The sequence below is a fragment of the Pagrus major genome, chromosome 1 (assembly GCF_040436345.1).
Source record: "Pagrus major chromosome 1, Pma_NU_1.0".
Lineage (NCBI taxonomy): Eukaryota > Metazoa > Chordata > Actinopteri > Spariformes > Sparidae > Pagrus > Pagrus major.
The window spans coordinates 25,807,924-25,824,723 of NC_133215.1; the positions used below are offsets into that span (position 1 = coordinate 25,807,924).

Consider the following 16,800-nt stretch of genomic DNA (forward strand, 5'->3'; position numbering starts at 1 on the left):
CTCTTCCCGTTAAACGAGAGGTGCACAATTTTATAGATAAGGTAGGTAAACAATAATCAGCTGCCCATGTTTGCATTGGAACTGTGTTTGCTTGCTGTAAGCACACATTCTTGTTCTGAGTACCCATAGATCCCCTTCCTAATGTGCTTTAAATGTAGAATCCAGTTTTTATTTCGTGCAGAAATATGTTCCAAAGTCTGATCTACCAGAAACATGATCACAATCGTTTGAGCAGGAAGTTCTTGTAAATTTGGCATACATCTTATTGACAAGGCAACAATTATTTGAGCAAACTTGTGGCTTTTATAGGCGGTTTATAGAGGAATGTTTATAAGGTGAAAATGATTGTGGCAACAACAGGCAAATCCATTATAAAAGTTGATATTTTATTGTTGTAAATTAGATTTTTATATCCTGGATCACAGTGTTACAAACACTTTTATTTCAAAAGACACGTTTTCAACACATAATATTTTGATGTAATGAGTTTGCAGTTAGCACCTACATTACATCTGATATATTGGTACAGACCTGGGATTTGTATTTACGACAGTGGTGTTGCACTCAGAAACTGCAGGGGGTGCCAAAATAAGCAAAATGCCAATTTCTACATGAGGTTGCTTGAATAAACTTCAACTTCTTGTTGAACTTAGCAAAGATCTTTATACAATAATCAAAATAACAATAATCACCATTCGTCTTACTTTATATAAAACAGTGAGATTAAAACCATTACATTTGAATAATTTCAGTTTAACATTGTCACCTTTGCAGCCCTTATATAATTCACAGATACGAATGTTTTAAAGTATTGGACAAAATGACATTTTGATCTGATAATGGTGCTAAAAGAGACATCCAGGAATTACAATGACACAGAGTTAAGTTCAAAAGGGCAAAGTCTTTACTAAAGAAACATTAAAGTCATAGGAGGTCAGTTCAACAAGGCAAACAAATCCAGGAAAGGAGTTGGCAAAAAACAAACGTGAAGTCAAAAACCACAGTAACAAACACTAGGAAGAATGCCAGATCAGAGGCAGGTAAGTTGGAAGCAGGTTTGGAAAATCATGGAGGCAGGAAACACATGAGAACAGCAAGAGATGTTAGCCTTTCAGAATAAAACAGGAAATGCAATATGCACAAATTAATTGGATGTTACACACCCAAAGGTTAAGATTGAAGATGAAAATTTGATGGTACTCATTCACACGTTTGTTGAGATGTTGCAATCAGGAGTAAACTGGTGGAGCGACTGGCTGACAGACCAATTTCCATGCCATTAGCACAGCTAATAAAAATAAAGGGAGTGTGGGATTTTTTGTGAACACGTAGACTGTCAAAGAATAGAATGAGGATCATGAGCTCCAGCAAGGACTTTACACATAATGAGTGATCTATTGATTATCTTGACTAAGTTCCTGCACTAGATCAATAAGATATTACATCATTGTTATGGACACTGTTTACTTTGCATCACTATGTAAGCTTGGATTAAACATTGTGTGAAAATTTAGGCCAGTGGCATCATTTGAAAAACCAGTGTACGGTCAAATGGAACAGTGTTAAACTATTTCTCCCAATTTTCCATCATCACCATGTATCCATTACAGTTAATGATTACAAATTCAGATTTTCAATTTTTTTTTCGGGCCTTAATAATACAATATGTAGATTAATGTAAAATTAATAAACAAAGTACTTATAGAAAGCTAACTACTTAGCTGTGTATCCTGTGTAGCTGTGAGTGATGTGCAATTGCCATTTCTTTTGTGTCAACAAATTATTGTCAACATGAGTTTATTCACATTATCATAATACTGAGGTTTGGAAGACATGCAATTCAGCTGCAATTCTAAAAAGCAAAAAAAAAAAGGTTTATTAATCATTTATTGCATTCTTCTTCTTATTCTTCTTCTTATTATTATTATTTTATTAGCCTACAGTAGTAGTAGCAGTAGTAGTTGTAGTTGCATGAATGCAGAAGCATTCATGCAACTACAACTACTACTAGTACTACTACTACTAAAGCAACCCTACAGCAAGCCAGCATATAAAATGGTACAGTATCATTACTGCTTGGTCACACACACACACACACACACACACACACACACACACACACACACACACACACACAGCTAACGTAGCCTGAGACCTATATTAGCTAGACAATAAGCTAGACCAATTTCCCGACTTCCCGAAACCGAGTCATGACTTCCAAACTGCTAGGCTAAGACTAATGGTCTTGATGATATTTTTTCCAAGGTTGCACATTAACACAGCTTGTATAACAAAAAGGCAGAACACAGAACAAGGACAGAACATAACACATAACAACACAAACACAACACCAAGATTGATTTACATTAATTATATATACAGTATATACAGTGTGTGTGTGCGTGTGTGTCTGCGTGTGTGTGTGTGTGGGTCACTCACTGTTCCTCAGGTTGTGGCATGTTGACACACATTGGGCAGCAAGATATGCCCTATCTCCCTCTCCCAGGAGTATTTTTAATTTTGATATGTCGTTTAGCTCTTTGAAGTCTGATATTACCGAATTAAACTTATTAAAATAAATTTTCCTCGTTTCGTTGTTCTCCTGCAATGTTTTACATTGCAGGAGAAAGTGCATCTCTGTCTCAACCTCACCTGTCGAGCAGTGACCGCATGTTCTGTTTTCTTTTGGTTGCCATGATTTTTTGTGTCTTCTTGTTTGGATTGTCAGTTTGTGGTCACTGAGCCTGTACTTGGTGAGGATCTGTCTCTACTTTCTATCTCTGACAGTAGAGAGATATTCTGCTAATTCATAATCTCTTTTTAGGGCTAGATAACATTCTAATCTACTTGGGCTTTTAGTTTCTTCCTTCCAATGCTCCAGATATGTTTCTTTACATTGTGTTATAATTTGCGTTACTCTGATTGGTGTTTGGAGAGCAGTGTTGTTGTGAGGCTGGTCAGACTGTGTCTGAGAGGGGGCGGTTAGCCTCAGTACCAAATGACATAGGGCACTCTTTTCTGGGCTCTTTTTCTTCTCTCTCTCTCTCTCTCTCTTTTTCGCCCCTCTGTGAGAGACAGAGCGGAGCCGCAGCGGACAGAGAAGTGGCTTTAGGCTCAACACACACACACAACACCGTATTACAAGGAAATGCGTATGGTAGATAACCGTGGCGTTTTTATACCGCCGTTTTTTTTTTACATCCCTATGCACAATAGGAATTTATTTATTCATTTAAAAAAAAAAGAAAAAAGGGCACTTTTTAATACAAGGCAAAAAGGGCAGGGGCTCAAGCACCCCTTGGGCCCTATGTGTGCACGTGCCTGGTCCAGAGTCCTCACTCTGAGTCAATAGGAGGATGTTCGACGCTTTGTTTCTCTCTTTTGTATTTTGTATTGAGTTGAAAACCAAATAATGTGCAATAACCCATATTTCAGCAGTAGCATTTTTTATTACACTGTATATATAGATATATTTCTGGTAGAACGTACATTTCTTATATTTTTATTCTATTTTTATTATTCTTGCTTATATATAGTTTTTATTTTTCTGCATATTTTCTAAGACTTTTGAATGGGAGCAGCTGTAATGCAAGCAATTTCCCCTCGGGGATCAATAAAGTATTTCTGATTCTGATTCGGATAAAGGTGGTTGGAGCATTTGTTTTTTTCTGATTGGGCTATTATTCCAATTATTATAGGAATATTATGGTCCATGTAAACACAGCTACTGAAGAAAGTGTATTGTGCATGACGAGTTCAAGACAGGGTGATGACACATGCCAGACTGGCAACACCACAAGCCTATTTCATTGTTTGAACAAAATGATCAGTTAGAGCATGCAGAAAGTAAGACATTACAATTACAAACTAGTGTTGAAAGTGGACACTCAGTAATGATTGTTCTATTGTCTATTTATCTTGATTAGTTTGTCAGTCACTATATTTACAAAATGTTTCAAACCATCTGTACATGCTGCCGACCATAATTAAGATATTTAATTTTTATTAATTGTTTTATTTGTTGGCATAATCCTTTAAAAACATTGGATCCTAAGCCATCCTACATGCGTGCGGCACACTGCAGCACTTAATATGTTCTTATCGTATTTTAATGTTTCTCATGTTGAGACAATAATACTTTTATAAACGACAATCAACTGTCTCTGCACCTCAGCAGCAAAAACTAGTTTTTAAACAAGAAATAATGATTTGACTTTTATTGTGATAGTAATCAACTTTTATCATTGTAACATTTTTGGCAATATTGCCCAGCCACACGAAGGGATCGTGACATTATGTGTATATGTATGTGCGTTGCAATGCATGAACACATGAACCGACATTGTGAGATTTTTTCAGTCATTTTATTTTCGTCAAGAGAAGGCATTTGACTTAATGGAAACAGGATTATGGTGCCACATGCATCTATCTTTTGGCGACTGTACATGTACATAACACATTGTGACAGTATTTTTCAGCATCTAACCAGACAGGGGTTCCCCTCTTTTCTCATTATTATTCTCCAGAGGGATGGAGACAATAGCCACACCAATATGTTGCAATTTGCACAAAGAAGGAATAATACATGTATTAAAGAACACAAGGTTTTACTTTATCCAGATGATATGCTTCTTTATATATTAAAACCTATGTCATGTCTACCAAAGTTCTATGAAGTACTGGAGAGATTTCGTCAAATTTCCAGCTGTAAGGTTAACGTAGAAAAAAAGCATCTCTATATGTTGTGTTGTTTGATTCAGAAAAAAAAAAAAAATTTAATTTAAATTTTGTAAGAGGCTACTGCACATGCTGCATGGCATTCCTTCCTGCTTAACCAGCTTAGCCAATAAAACCACACAATTTCACTTACACATTAAGGGTGTCACGATTTCGATTTTAAATCAAAATCGACCGAAATTAATTCACAATCTCGAACTTCGAATTAAAAAATAGAATCGTCGATGCTGCCACGCCCCCATGTCACGTCCGGTCGGCTTGCCAAGGGGAAAAAAACACACACGTGTTGAAGTGCTGCGAGTCAACCACCTCTAACTTAGCTACCAGCTAAGCCAGTAGCTATTAGCTACAGCCAGTCAAACGATAGCATGGTGTTGCACCATTCCTGTTCGGCTCCCGGACCCTGGTTGGGAAGCACAGGGGAGATGATTTCCTCCAGGGCCGAAGTTTATGTTTACCTTCGGGGTGAACCCCCTTTCACGTGTTAAGCTGGTCGGGAAATAATATCAGGGAGCTTTGCTGTATCTTGAGGAGCTGTAGCCTTTATTCAGCCAAACTGCAGCCTATATTGTACACTTTATTGCTGTCGCTACTACTGCTACACCTTTCGCTTCTCCTTCCTCTCCCATTCATTCACTGTCCGCACGTACGTCTCGCTCGCCCACTCACACCTTACGCACCTTATGCACACACACCTCACCATCGCCCTATTCCTGAAAGGGGCTACGCCACTCTTACAAAAATGGCAACTGCAGATGCAGGAGACCCATCAACAGAACTTGAACCCCCTCTTCTTTCACTGAAGTCGCTGGTGTGGAAGTATTTTGGATTTCCAGTGAGTTATGTTGACAATGTTAGCGTTGTCGACAAAAAAGCCACAGTTTGCAAGCTTAATTGAACTTAATTGTTCAGAGAAGACTATGGACATGGCTGTTTTATTTTTTTGTTTGTTTTGTTGTGAACTTGAATGTCATCTTCTGTGAAGAAGACTGAAGTTACAAAAGAGAAACTAGATGGCAGGTTATTTTGTTTAAGTTTCCAATTGACTGAAGATATAAGTTATTGTTACATTATGTTGTTAATAAATGTTTTAAATTGTAGTGTGGTACATGTTTTAAATGTAGTGTGGTACATTGCGAACAAAGGTCAGATATTATATTGCATAAAAGTCTAGTCTAAAAATGGCATAGCAACCTGTGCTTTGAAAAAATAAATGTTTAAATTGAGAATCGAATTGAACCGTGACCTTAGAATCGAAAATTTAATCGAATCGAGGATTTGGAGAATCATGACACCCCTATTACACAGTTTAATTTTTTATTTGCAAAGTGGTTTCACAAAAGCTTAAAATGCCTCCTTTACTACTGCTACAGTTGCATTTATTGATCTGTATGAGCTGTCATATATTCTGAATCACAGCAGATTTGAAATTTGATTCATTTTATATTGTTAAACTTCCTGTGCATCACTTTGTAACCTTAACATTATTAAGGTATGGCATAAGAATTGTCTTTTCATGGGTTTAAAGGCGGCATTTCAGTATGATGTAATTTTCTGACCTTACCAGGCTGTTCTACTTGTTCTAATACTTGTCTTTACCCACTTGGTCATTATATATATTATATTATTTCAAAATATTGTGATTATATATTGTATATTCACAGCAGTGAAGGCTTTACAAATGGAAAATGCTAAATGAAATCGATTTGAAAAGAAAATTTTATTTCGAAGAGTTTAACTAGTGCTCACATCCAAACAGTGCATACTGCTGGACCAGCTCCTCCATGCCCAAACAGGTAGGTCTGTATATGTCAGTCTGACACTCTGCTTCTGTGGTCCAGTACTCGATCCAGGTTCTAATCAGTATTCATCAATTAATATTCTACATTAACTGAAAGTTACTTTGTATAAGACATAGACGATAAGACTAAAACCATAACATTTAATCAATGCAGTGTCACACTGTAACTTGTGCAATCCTTATGTTTCAAAGCACTGAAAGTTTTACATAATCAAAATAATGCAGAATTAAAACAATTTTGAAAGAAGTTTATTTCTTTGAGTTTCACTTAGCTGCGCATCCGAAAATTGTGAACATATCGACAAGCTCCTCCATGCCCAAACAGGTAGGTCTGTATATGTCAATCTGACACTCTGCCTCTGCGGGCCAGTACTCGATCCAGGTTCTCTCACCGAGTACATACTGAAACCTGAGGAGAGCAAACAGAAAAACACCTTGGGTCTTTGTGTGGTCTTAAACACACCGCAGCATAACACGATAAGTCAAACAAAAAAAAAAAAGAAAAAAAAAACCTCAACAAAATGTGTGCCTTTTATCACTCTGACTGACTTTGATTCAGAAAGCAGTAAAACAGATATAAAGTTTGATGGAGACAATATTATGATGGGACGCACTCACAACACACACGCACATTCACTCAAAGAACAAACTTACGATTCATTTTGGTCATCTCTGTGAATATCTTTGGATGTCCCCATGATAAGGTAGGTTTTGCCTTTTGTCAGATCTAAAGACTCCCTGCAGTGCTGAGAACTGAGGAAAGCACGCAGTTTATTCTGGGGACCCACATCATTACTTCCTGTGATTAAAATGCAGAAGAAGAGAGATAAGATGCTTAAGGATTAAATGCATAGCTAAAGGTGCAGTACAAAACATTAATGTTGTGTTCTCACATATTCCAAGTGGAATCACACTTAAAAAAATGGTTCAACATTTAGTAAATATGAAGCTACAGGCAGCAGCGGGCTAACTTAGCTTAGCATTAAGACTGGAATAAGTTAGCTTGGCTCTGTCCAAAGATGAGAAATCTAAACTTGTTTGTTTAATGCATACAAAAAATTAACTTTACGTTAATTTAGCATGCACCCAATGTACAGTGGCTGTGTCCTCACCGCAGTGGCCCAGGGTTCGAATCTGACCTGCATGTCATCCCCCCTTTCCTATCATCTCTATAAATCCCATAATAAAGCCATTGAAAATCACAGGTCACCATTCATGGGTGGTTATGTACTGGACTATTTCGTGGCCAGGACCAGTTAATTACTTGAGTATCCACTGGTTATCTGTGATGGAGGCTGGCTGGCTGTAAGGGACAGCTTTATAGTGTATTTAGTGTAAAATATGTGACTGTGTCACCGTCTCATCTACAGTATCTTTCTTCAAGAAAGGGAAAAAAAACATGTCTCCTAAAATGTCAAACATTTCTTTTGATGACCAAGAAGTTTTATTTCTAAATGTAAACAGTGTTGCCCATAAAATTTCAGAAAGAGACAAAAAATTGCAACGTCACCTTCCTCTTCAAGGCACCTTAGAAACACTTAAGGGAAAACATAAGTGGATAGTACATTTTAGGCAGTTCAAACATGAATACCCACCTTCCTTGATGACTTCCAGTACCCGCATGGTGTAAATGTCAGTGGACTGACCGTCTGTAAATTCTTCCAGCCTCACTTTGTACACTGAAGACAGACAAGTTGCAGATTGTTAGCTCACTTGCTTAACTCTCTGAAGCTTTTTTATTGTTGATAAAAGTACTCAATAAATAAATGCAGATCATTTACACTCTTACCAAAATCTATTACGCTGGTCGGAGTACTCTCACAGGCCATAGCTGTGCGCTGTCCATGGCTGATTATGCCCTTCTTCTGCATACTGCAGTTCTCTGGGAGTATACAATAGGCATGTCGTAAGGTTAAACATGAGGGAATCTGTGTCTCAATTCATCTAGGATGCGGCCCCTTAATTGAGACTAGGGATGCAACAATATTCAATATTTTATCGAACCGTTCAATACGCCCTGTTAGGTTCAATACACAAAGGCAAACAATACAATACAATACAGTACAATACAATACTACAATAATGTTTGCTGTTTAACTTGATTGGATACTGCATATGTTTTTTATGGAAGGCAATTAAGATAAGTGTTAAATTTTTATAATAAGGTTTGTGGTTTGACTATATCTGCTTTTAATTATTTTTACATGCAATATTGCCTTTGCTAGTGTGACTAGTTTTATATTAAGATATCGAAACCGTACCGTTACCATGGCCCAAAAACTGTGATAGCGAACTGTGGGAAAACTCTACCGTTGCATCCCTAATTGAGACACAGCTGGAATGACGTTTAGCTCATCAGACATTATCTTAATGTCGATGCACCATAAAAAATAAATTATTAAGATTCTTCACGAGTCCCAGATCTCGAGTCCGAGTCGAGTCTGAAGTCTTTTGAGGGCGAGTCTCAAGTCTCAAGTCACTGAGGGTGCAACTTAAGTGTTAAGCTTCTGTATATGTTCTGTGTGCTATGCCATCTTTTCCTGGGGTTGCTATGATCACTGAAACATCTGAAAAAGGTCCGTTAAACCCCCGTGATGATTCGGGCCGTCAGGCTCTGTCTATCATGCCACAGGATTGGTTTGGAGAATGGAAAGAGGAAGTGGAAATGGAAACTGATCCTGTGGCCTCTTGAATGACTCGCTCTCATGAGTCAGTCAAGAATCAATAAGTCATGTAACTCAGACTACAGAGAATAAGACTCAGATGTCGTCTGTTGTTTTCCTTCAAAACAAATGTATGTTTAGACTGTTTAGGTCATCATGTTTACCCTCAGCACATGTGCATTCATCATTTCTACAGAGCCGCAGTAGCTTTCCATTTCTCCTCTCTGGGTGGTAGAATTTCACACACGGTCTCTCTGCAACAGGGAAGAAAGACATTTGAAAAATATTTTCACATTGATTATTCACAGCATCATCCGCACATGTACATTAATATCTTTAAATGTGTCCTAAATGTATTCTTATTTCATTTTCAGCAAGGAATAAATTGTTGAGCTGTATTACCAGAGGAAGCTGAGAACACACACTGACTTTTATGGCCTTGGCGAACAATTGCTCATTGCACACTTGAATATGTGAGGGACTGTGTTCAAGCTAGAAAGGGGTCGTATGTTGCTCTTTAACCCAGGGTGGATGTTTCACTTCACTGTTAAACTAAACTGCATAGTGAAAGATAAATAACTTCAGGGCTGAACCAGCATGTTAAAAGATGCAGCTGCTCAGTACCAATATTTTTTGTCCACACACAAGATTCAACCCTGAGGTAGTCATGCCCCTTCCGGTGAACCCCCATATGACCTTATTACAGGGAAAAAAATATGTACAGTAGTGAATGAAGAGAGACAAATCATTTGATCCCACTCAAGTTTGTGCCATGAATTACACAAATGATGTTTGTCAATTTACAGGTAATTTTCCAACTCAATAAGGTTGCAGTTTGTCATAAAACTAATGAAATATAAGACTGAAAATACACTAAACAAAAATATAAACGCAACACTTTTGTTTTTGCTCCCATTTTTCATGAGCTGAACTCAAAGATCTAAAACTTTTTTTATATACACAAAAGATCCATTTCTCTCAAATAGTGTTCACAAATCTGTCTAAATCTGTGTTAGTGAGCACTTCTCCTTTGCCGAGATAATCCATCCCACCTCACAGGTGTGGCATATCAAGATGCTGATTAGACAGCATGAATATTGCACAGGTGTGCCTTAGGCTGGCCACAATAAAAGGCCACTCTGAAATGTGCAGTTTTGCTTTATAATCAAACACAAAAGTGTTGCGTTTATATTTTTGTTGTGTACATAATTACACAGACATTACAAAGGCTAGACAGCCAACCGATCCGCTCACCACAAAAACTCCATAACTCAACCCTTGAGTATATTTGCCAACTCACAAAACTGAATAACTCTCCTTTCACAAAACTACAGTTGTCAATATTAACAGATTAATTGTGATTTTCACAATAAATCTGTGCGGGAAATAGTGCGGGAGGTTGAGCGCTACCGGCTAGAGATAGTCGGGCTCGCCTCCACGCACAGTCTGGGTTCTGGAACCCAACTCCTTGAGAGAGGCTGGACTCTCTTGTACTCTGGAGTTGCCCGCGGTGAGAGGCGGCGAGCTGGTGTGGGCTTGCTCATAGCTCCCCAGCTCAGCCGCCATGTGTTGGAGTTTTCCCCGGTGAACGAGAGGGTCGTCTCCCTGCGCCTTCAGGTTGGGGATAGGTCTCTCACTGTTGTTTCGGCCTACGGGCCAAACGGCAGTGCAGAGTACCCGGCCTTCTTGGGGTCCCTGGGAGGGGTACTGGAGAGTGCTTCAACTGGGGACTCCATCGTTCTACTGGGGGACGCTCACGTGGGCAGCGACAGTGTTACCTGGAGGGGTGTGATTGGGAGGAACGGCCTCCCCGATCTGAACCCGAGTGGCGTTCTGTTGTTGGACTTCTGTGCTAGTCACAGTTTGTCCATAACGAACACCATGTTCAAGCATAAGGGTGTCCATCAGTGCACGTGGCACCAGGACACCCTAGGCCGGAGGTCAATGATCGACTTTGTGGTTGTGTCATCTGACCTCCGGCCGTATGTCTTGGACACTAGGGTGAAGAGAGGGGCTGAGCTGTCAACTGATCACCACCTGGTGGTGAGTTGGATCCGCTGGCAGGGGAGGAAGCTGGACAGACTTGGCAGACCCAAACGTATTGTGAGGGTCTGCTGGGAACGTCTGGTGGAACCCTCTGTCGGGGAGGTCTTCAACTCCCACCTCCGGGAGAGCTTTGACCAGATCCCGAGGGAGGCTGGGGACATTGAGTCCGAATGGACCTTGTTCTCCGCTTCCATTGTTGATGCGGCTGTTCGAAGCTGTGGCCGTAAGGTCTCCGGTGCCTGTCGTGGCGGCAATCCCCGAACCCGGTGGTGGACACCGAAAGTAAGGGATGCTGTCAAGCTGAAGAAGGAGTCCTATCGAGCCTGGTTGGCTCAGGGGACTCCTGAGGCAGCTGACGGGTACCGGCAGGCAAAGCGTGCTGCAGCGCGGGCAGTCGCGGAAGCAAAGGCTCAGGTCTGGGAAAAGTTCGGGGAGGCCATGGAGGAGGACTACCAGTTGGCCTTGAGGAAATTCTGGCAAACCATCCAACGCCTCAGGAAGTGGAAGCAGCCCTCCACCGACACTGTTTACAGTGGAGGTGGGGAGCTGTTGACCTCGACTGGGGATATCGTCGGGCGGTGGAAGGAATACTTCGAGGATCTCCTCAATCCCACTGACCAACTTCCATAGAGGAAGCAGAGGCTGGGGACTCGGAGGTTGATCCATTCATCACCCAAGCCAAAGTCACTGAGGTAGTTCGGAAGCTGCCTGGTGGCAAAGCACCGGGGGTGGATGAGATCCGCCCTGAGTACCTCAAGTCTCTGGATGTTGTGGGGCTGTCTTGGCTGACACGTCTCTGCAACATCGCGTGGCAGTCGGGGACAGTGCCTCTGGACTGGCAGACCGGGGTGGTGGTCCCTCTATTCAAAAAGGGGGACCGGAGGGTGTGTTCCAACTATCGGGGGATCACACTCCTCAGTCTCCCTGGTAAAGTCTATTCCAGGGTACTGGAGAGGAGAATTTGGCCGATAGTCGAACCTCGGATTCAGGAGGAACAATGCGGTTTTCGTCCTGGCTGTGGAACACTGGACCAGCTCTATACCCTCCGCAGGGTGCTCGAGGGTTCATGGGAGTTTGCCCAATCAGTCCACATGTGTTTTGTGGACTTGGAGAAGGCATTCGACCGTGTCCCCCATGGCATTCTGTGGGAGGTGCTTCGGGAGTACGGGGTCGGGGGCCCTCTGCTAAGGGCTGTACGGTCCCTGTATGACCGGCGCAGGAGCCTGGTTCGCATTGCCAGCAGTAAGTCAGACCTGTTCCCGGTGCGTGTTGGACTCCGGCAGGGCTGCCCTTTGTCACCGGTTCTGTTCATTATTTTTATGGACAGAATTTCTAGGCGCAGTCTGTCTGCCAGAATTTGTATCCCCCCATATCTTTGGCTAGAAGAGTACATTATAGTACATTTCGAATGAAGTGGATTTAATAGACGTAATTGAAGCCAGAAAACAATCACAGTGATCTTGATTTTGGATATTGACGTTTATTTAGTTCGACAAATTCCATACCAGGACTTGAATTACAACGTGTTATATGTCAATCACATGAGGAAATTATTGCCTTGGTTTTTCCGTTCAGTACGTAGTACGACGTTACGACGTACAAGAGAATAAAAGCATTTATTTTGATGGGTGGGCCATGTTGCAAAACCTCGTAGATAATTACAACACCAGAACATTGAATTAAACAATGCAATTGTTGTTAGTTTTAATTTACTTGGGTGAAAGCAAGCGCAGCGCTGTTTCCGCCTGGCTCCCGCGGCCAGGGGAAACAGTTTCTGTCGGGGATACCTACATTGGCACGACACCGGCCGTACCGGCCCTGACACAAACAGCAATTTTATTGACTTTAAATTGACAAACATCATATGTGTAATTAATGGCACAATTAAAACAGGATTAAAAATGTATTTGTCTCTTCCCATTGACTACTGTAATTTTTTTAATATATATAAAATAAGGTCCCATGAGGTCCACTTGCAGGGGCGTGACTTCGGTGCTCTGTAGGCAGAAAAAATGCAGTCATAACTGTAAATGTGAAACATCTTTCAGCCCAGTCACCAGGATTAAATTGTAGTAGTCATATTTCCTGCACCTATTTTAGGCTACGTGTTGTATTGGAATTTTCCACAAAACGTGTCACATCACGTTCACATAACAGTTTTCATGTCAAGGTGGAGGGGACATGGAAGTTTTCTGACAAGGAACTGCAGTGTTTCAACACTTGTTTACATGACACCACTGGATAGTTTTAAGGAGAACTCGTGACACCGTGTTTGTGGAAACAAAGAAAGGGATATTTTTGGTTGTGTTGGTTGGGTCATTTGCAGCTGTGTCTGTGGTAAAAAAACCCCCAAAAAACGGGTGATTTTGACGAGACATGAGACATCTACAGCTGTGTTTGTGACGACCAAAACACTGCTTTGTTTTGTGCTTAAACCTAACCATAAACCCCCGTCCTACGAGATTGTTTTTTAAAAGGCACAGACAAATTAAATATTTTGAGGTTCTGGCATGAGTGTTTGTTAAAATACAGTATATCTGTAGGAGACTCACGATCATAGTATTCATAGACAGACACAGCAGCTGGTTGTATGACGCCCACTTTAAATGTCTGATGGATCCTAAATGTGATCTCTTCTGGTCGTGTGTGAGAAACCTGCAGAGATGTCCAACAAGGGTACAGTATGTGTGTGTGTGAGAGAGAAACACAATTTAATTTCATCTGATTTTGGCCGAAAAAAACAACCAAAAAAGCCCTCTACCGATCTGAGAAGCACCACTTGGCCAGCATCAAGAAATCAATACAATCTCAAATGTTCTTGTCAATAAAACTTAGGAAAACTAGGGGAAAAAAGTGTTACTTTGTCCAGGTAGATGATGAGTGAGCCTCGTTCTGACAGGAGCGTGTTCATCTCATATTTTGCAATGACGCGGTCACGTCCTTTGGACAGCTACACACACACACACAAATAAATGAACAAGCAGTTTAAAAGTCAGTTTTACTGGTGAGCTGACAAAGTCATGTGTTATTGTATTTCCACTATACTTTAAAAGTAACTAATTAATATACTGAATAATAATATCAATAATAATTAAATAGTGAAATTTAAATGGTCTTGTTATCTTGCAAAAAAATACTGAAGAATATCAGATTCCCCAGATGTTCAGGCAATCCGAGCTTGCTTTTCATCAAATTGACTTTAATATCTGGAATGTAAACTTAAGGAATGTATATTATTGTATTGCATCCAGCATCGTATGGGTCTTTTGATGAAAAATGCCACAATACAATCTTAACGTTGTATTGCCCTGCAACAGAAAAGCTAAAATTGTGCATTAAAAATAAAAAAAAATAACATAAAGGTTACTTAGTACAAATAAAATATGTTTTAAGATTTAGACTGTTGTCTGATCCTGGGTATTGTTCATGCTTGTGTAAGCTCTTACTAAGTTCAGGTCATTTGTGTTAACGGTGAAGCCAGTTAACAAGCCAATATCCAAGACTGACACGGTTGCATCGCGCTGGTTGTCCTTATACCTGTGCAGAAAAAGAACAGGATAATTTAAATAATTTTATATAAATCAAGTGAGAAAAAAGCAAAACCCTTAATGTTTACAAACATCATTTTGAACTATGCAGGGTGAGATCGAGCTGCAAAAAGTGGAGACAGCAGTAATATGCAACAATTTACAGGGTGCCCCCATGTACAATAAAATGTTGTGAAAGTCCCCCCTTTGTTCCCCCTGTGGTAGCTAGAAACATGGTAAGTGCCCTCCCAGGTACCTTTCCAGTTCACTATAAATGTATTACGACATTTATAGTGTCGTAATACACTTTTTTTTGCCCCTGCCCCTCAATCATTCCGAGTCCGTCACTGGATGGCTCTCTAAAATAATGTCACTGTAACACTTGTCAGTGTTAAGTCTTCACTGTACTTACAAGACCTCTATTCTCAGCCTGTATGTCGTCTCATCTTCACTGATTTCATCTGCAGAAGCAAAACATTTGATCAGCATTTACTTTGTGTTTCTCCTAAGAAAACTAATTGGCAGAGGAAAAAACAAACAAACCAAACAAACAAACAAAAACAGAACAAGCATTATTACTACTGCTTAAATGAAAACCAACTGCAAACAGAAAGACAGGAAGAGCCAGAGGACACCAAATTACCTGGGAGGAGCTGCACTGACAAGTTAAACTTCTGACATTCACTCTCCATTTGTGTAGGCAGAGCGTAGTACAGGGACACCATCTGTCATAGAGATAAAAGTTCATCGTAAAGCAGTGAGTTACCATCAGGGCCTCAACAAGGGTTGGAGGAAGATTCTAAATCAAATTTTGTAAAAAGAAAAAAAATGTTTTCTTTTGTTTGTCAGAGCTGTTGCTTTATTGATCGCTGTTAAGAGATTTTCTACAAACACAACAAAAAAGGCTTCTAGCACAACTTACCAATCCTAGCCTAAACAACTGACCTTTGACAAAAAAACACAACTGGTTAAATGACAGCACTGCATAATCTTTTGCAACATTAAGACATTGGAAAGTCATTTCCATCAAAATCATTTTGAAACAATCCAATGCATTCACAATTTACAGAGCTTAATGAAAAAGGCATTTATAAAACAATGCAAACCAGATAATAAAATGTCAAACAAAAAAATGTGTTACTTACTGTCACCGTTGCTTCTCCACTTCCCATGGCCGTCACCTTTACATCCTTATTTATACCAGTGAACTGTTGAGATTTAAAATATGTGTCACATGTTTAAAACAAACACCTGCATACACATGCAAGAGTAAACAATCAGTAGGAATCATGTCTGTGATAACTAGATCATTACGAATGCACAGACTGACTTTGTAGCTCAAACTGAAGATCTGTGTGTGTGTGTGTGTGTGTGTGTGTGTGTGTGTGTGTGTGTGTGTGTGTGTGTGTGTGTGCTCTCACTTGAAATGTTCTCGTGGTGTGGTGGTTTTCACGGTTGAAGTTATACTTGCTAGGCCTTGACCTCTCTGTCAATAGGATGTCCACATCCAGATCATACTCTTGTTCTTTAGCACTAGCCCAGTACTCAGCTACAGCCTGGTACACCATTATAGTAGCCTGGAGAGAGGGACATCATCAATAGCTTGAGCCCATATTAAAGCACAACAGCAATAGAAAGCATTAATATAGACACATATATGCTTCCAGACAGAGAGAGGAGAGAGGCCCGTGTTACCTGAGTTGATCCATAACCTCCGCCCACCTTCTGCTGTTGGTTGAACCATCTGACAACAGGTCGGGCATCTTCAAAGGCCTTTATTAACAAAAGGCAGGAATATAAAAGTCCAGATTTATTACCAATTTTAAGAAATGATTTATTCTTTTAAAGTTAGAAACATGAGGTCTACTGACTCTGGTCTTCCCTGGATTTGACCTCTTGCACCAAAATTAGGTTGACATTTTTGTTGACGTAAGTGAATTATCTTTACAATTCTCAATTCTAAGGACTCTAAGGAATCCCCTTCCCCTTCATTTTGTGTCTCACTATGGCACAAAATGTCAGAAAG

At 40.1% G+C, this 16,800-nt stretch overlaps 1 protein-coding gene across 2 annotated transcripts in view; it reads right to left on the minus strand.

Moving 5' to 3' along the window:
• Window positions 1-6,771: 6,771 nt before the first annotated feature.
• Window positions 6,772-16,800, minus strand: part of LOC141000915 (complement C3-like) — a 32,080-nt gene continuing 22,051 nt past the window's right edge. Inside the window, exons 30-42 of one of the 2 annotated variants that reach the window (XM_073471805.1) lie at window positions 16,470-16,547; window positions 16,196-16,351; window positions 15,920-15,982; window positions 15,418-15,499; window positions 15,187-15,235; window positions 14,694-14,784; window positions 14,108-14,197; window positions 13,800-13,902; window positions 9,366-9,455; window positions 8,328-8,420; window positions 8,134-8,217; window positions 7,193-7,337; window positions 6,772-6,947 (exon numbers count right to left, since the gene is read on the minus strand). In XM_073471805.1, the coding sequence (XP_073327906.1) occupies window positions 6,803-6,947; window positions 7,193-7,337; window positions 8,134-8,217; window positions 8,328-8,420; window positions 9,366-9,455; window positions 13,800-13,902; window positions 14,108-14,197; window positions 14,694-14,784; window positions 15,187-15,235; window positions 15,418-15,499; window positions 15,920-15,982; window positions 16,196-16,351; window positions 16,470-16,547 (1,269 nt within the window). In that variant the 3' untranslated portion in view covers window positions 6,772-6,802. The remainder of the gene's footprint in view (window positions 6,948-7,192; window positions 7,338-8,133; window positions 8,218-8,327; window positions 8,421-9,365; window positions 9,456-13,799; window positions 13,903-14,107; window positions 14,198-14,693; window positions 14,785-15,186; window positions 15,236-15,417; window positions 15,500-15,919; window positions 15,983-16,195; window positions 16,352-16,469; window positions 16,548-16,800) is intronic. The other variant, XR_012179574.1, reaches the window with a different exon arrangement.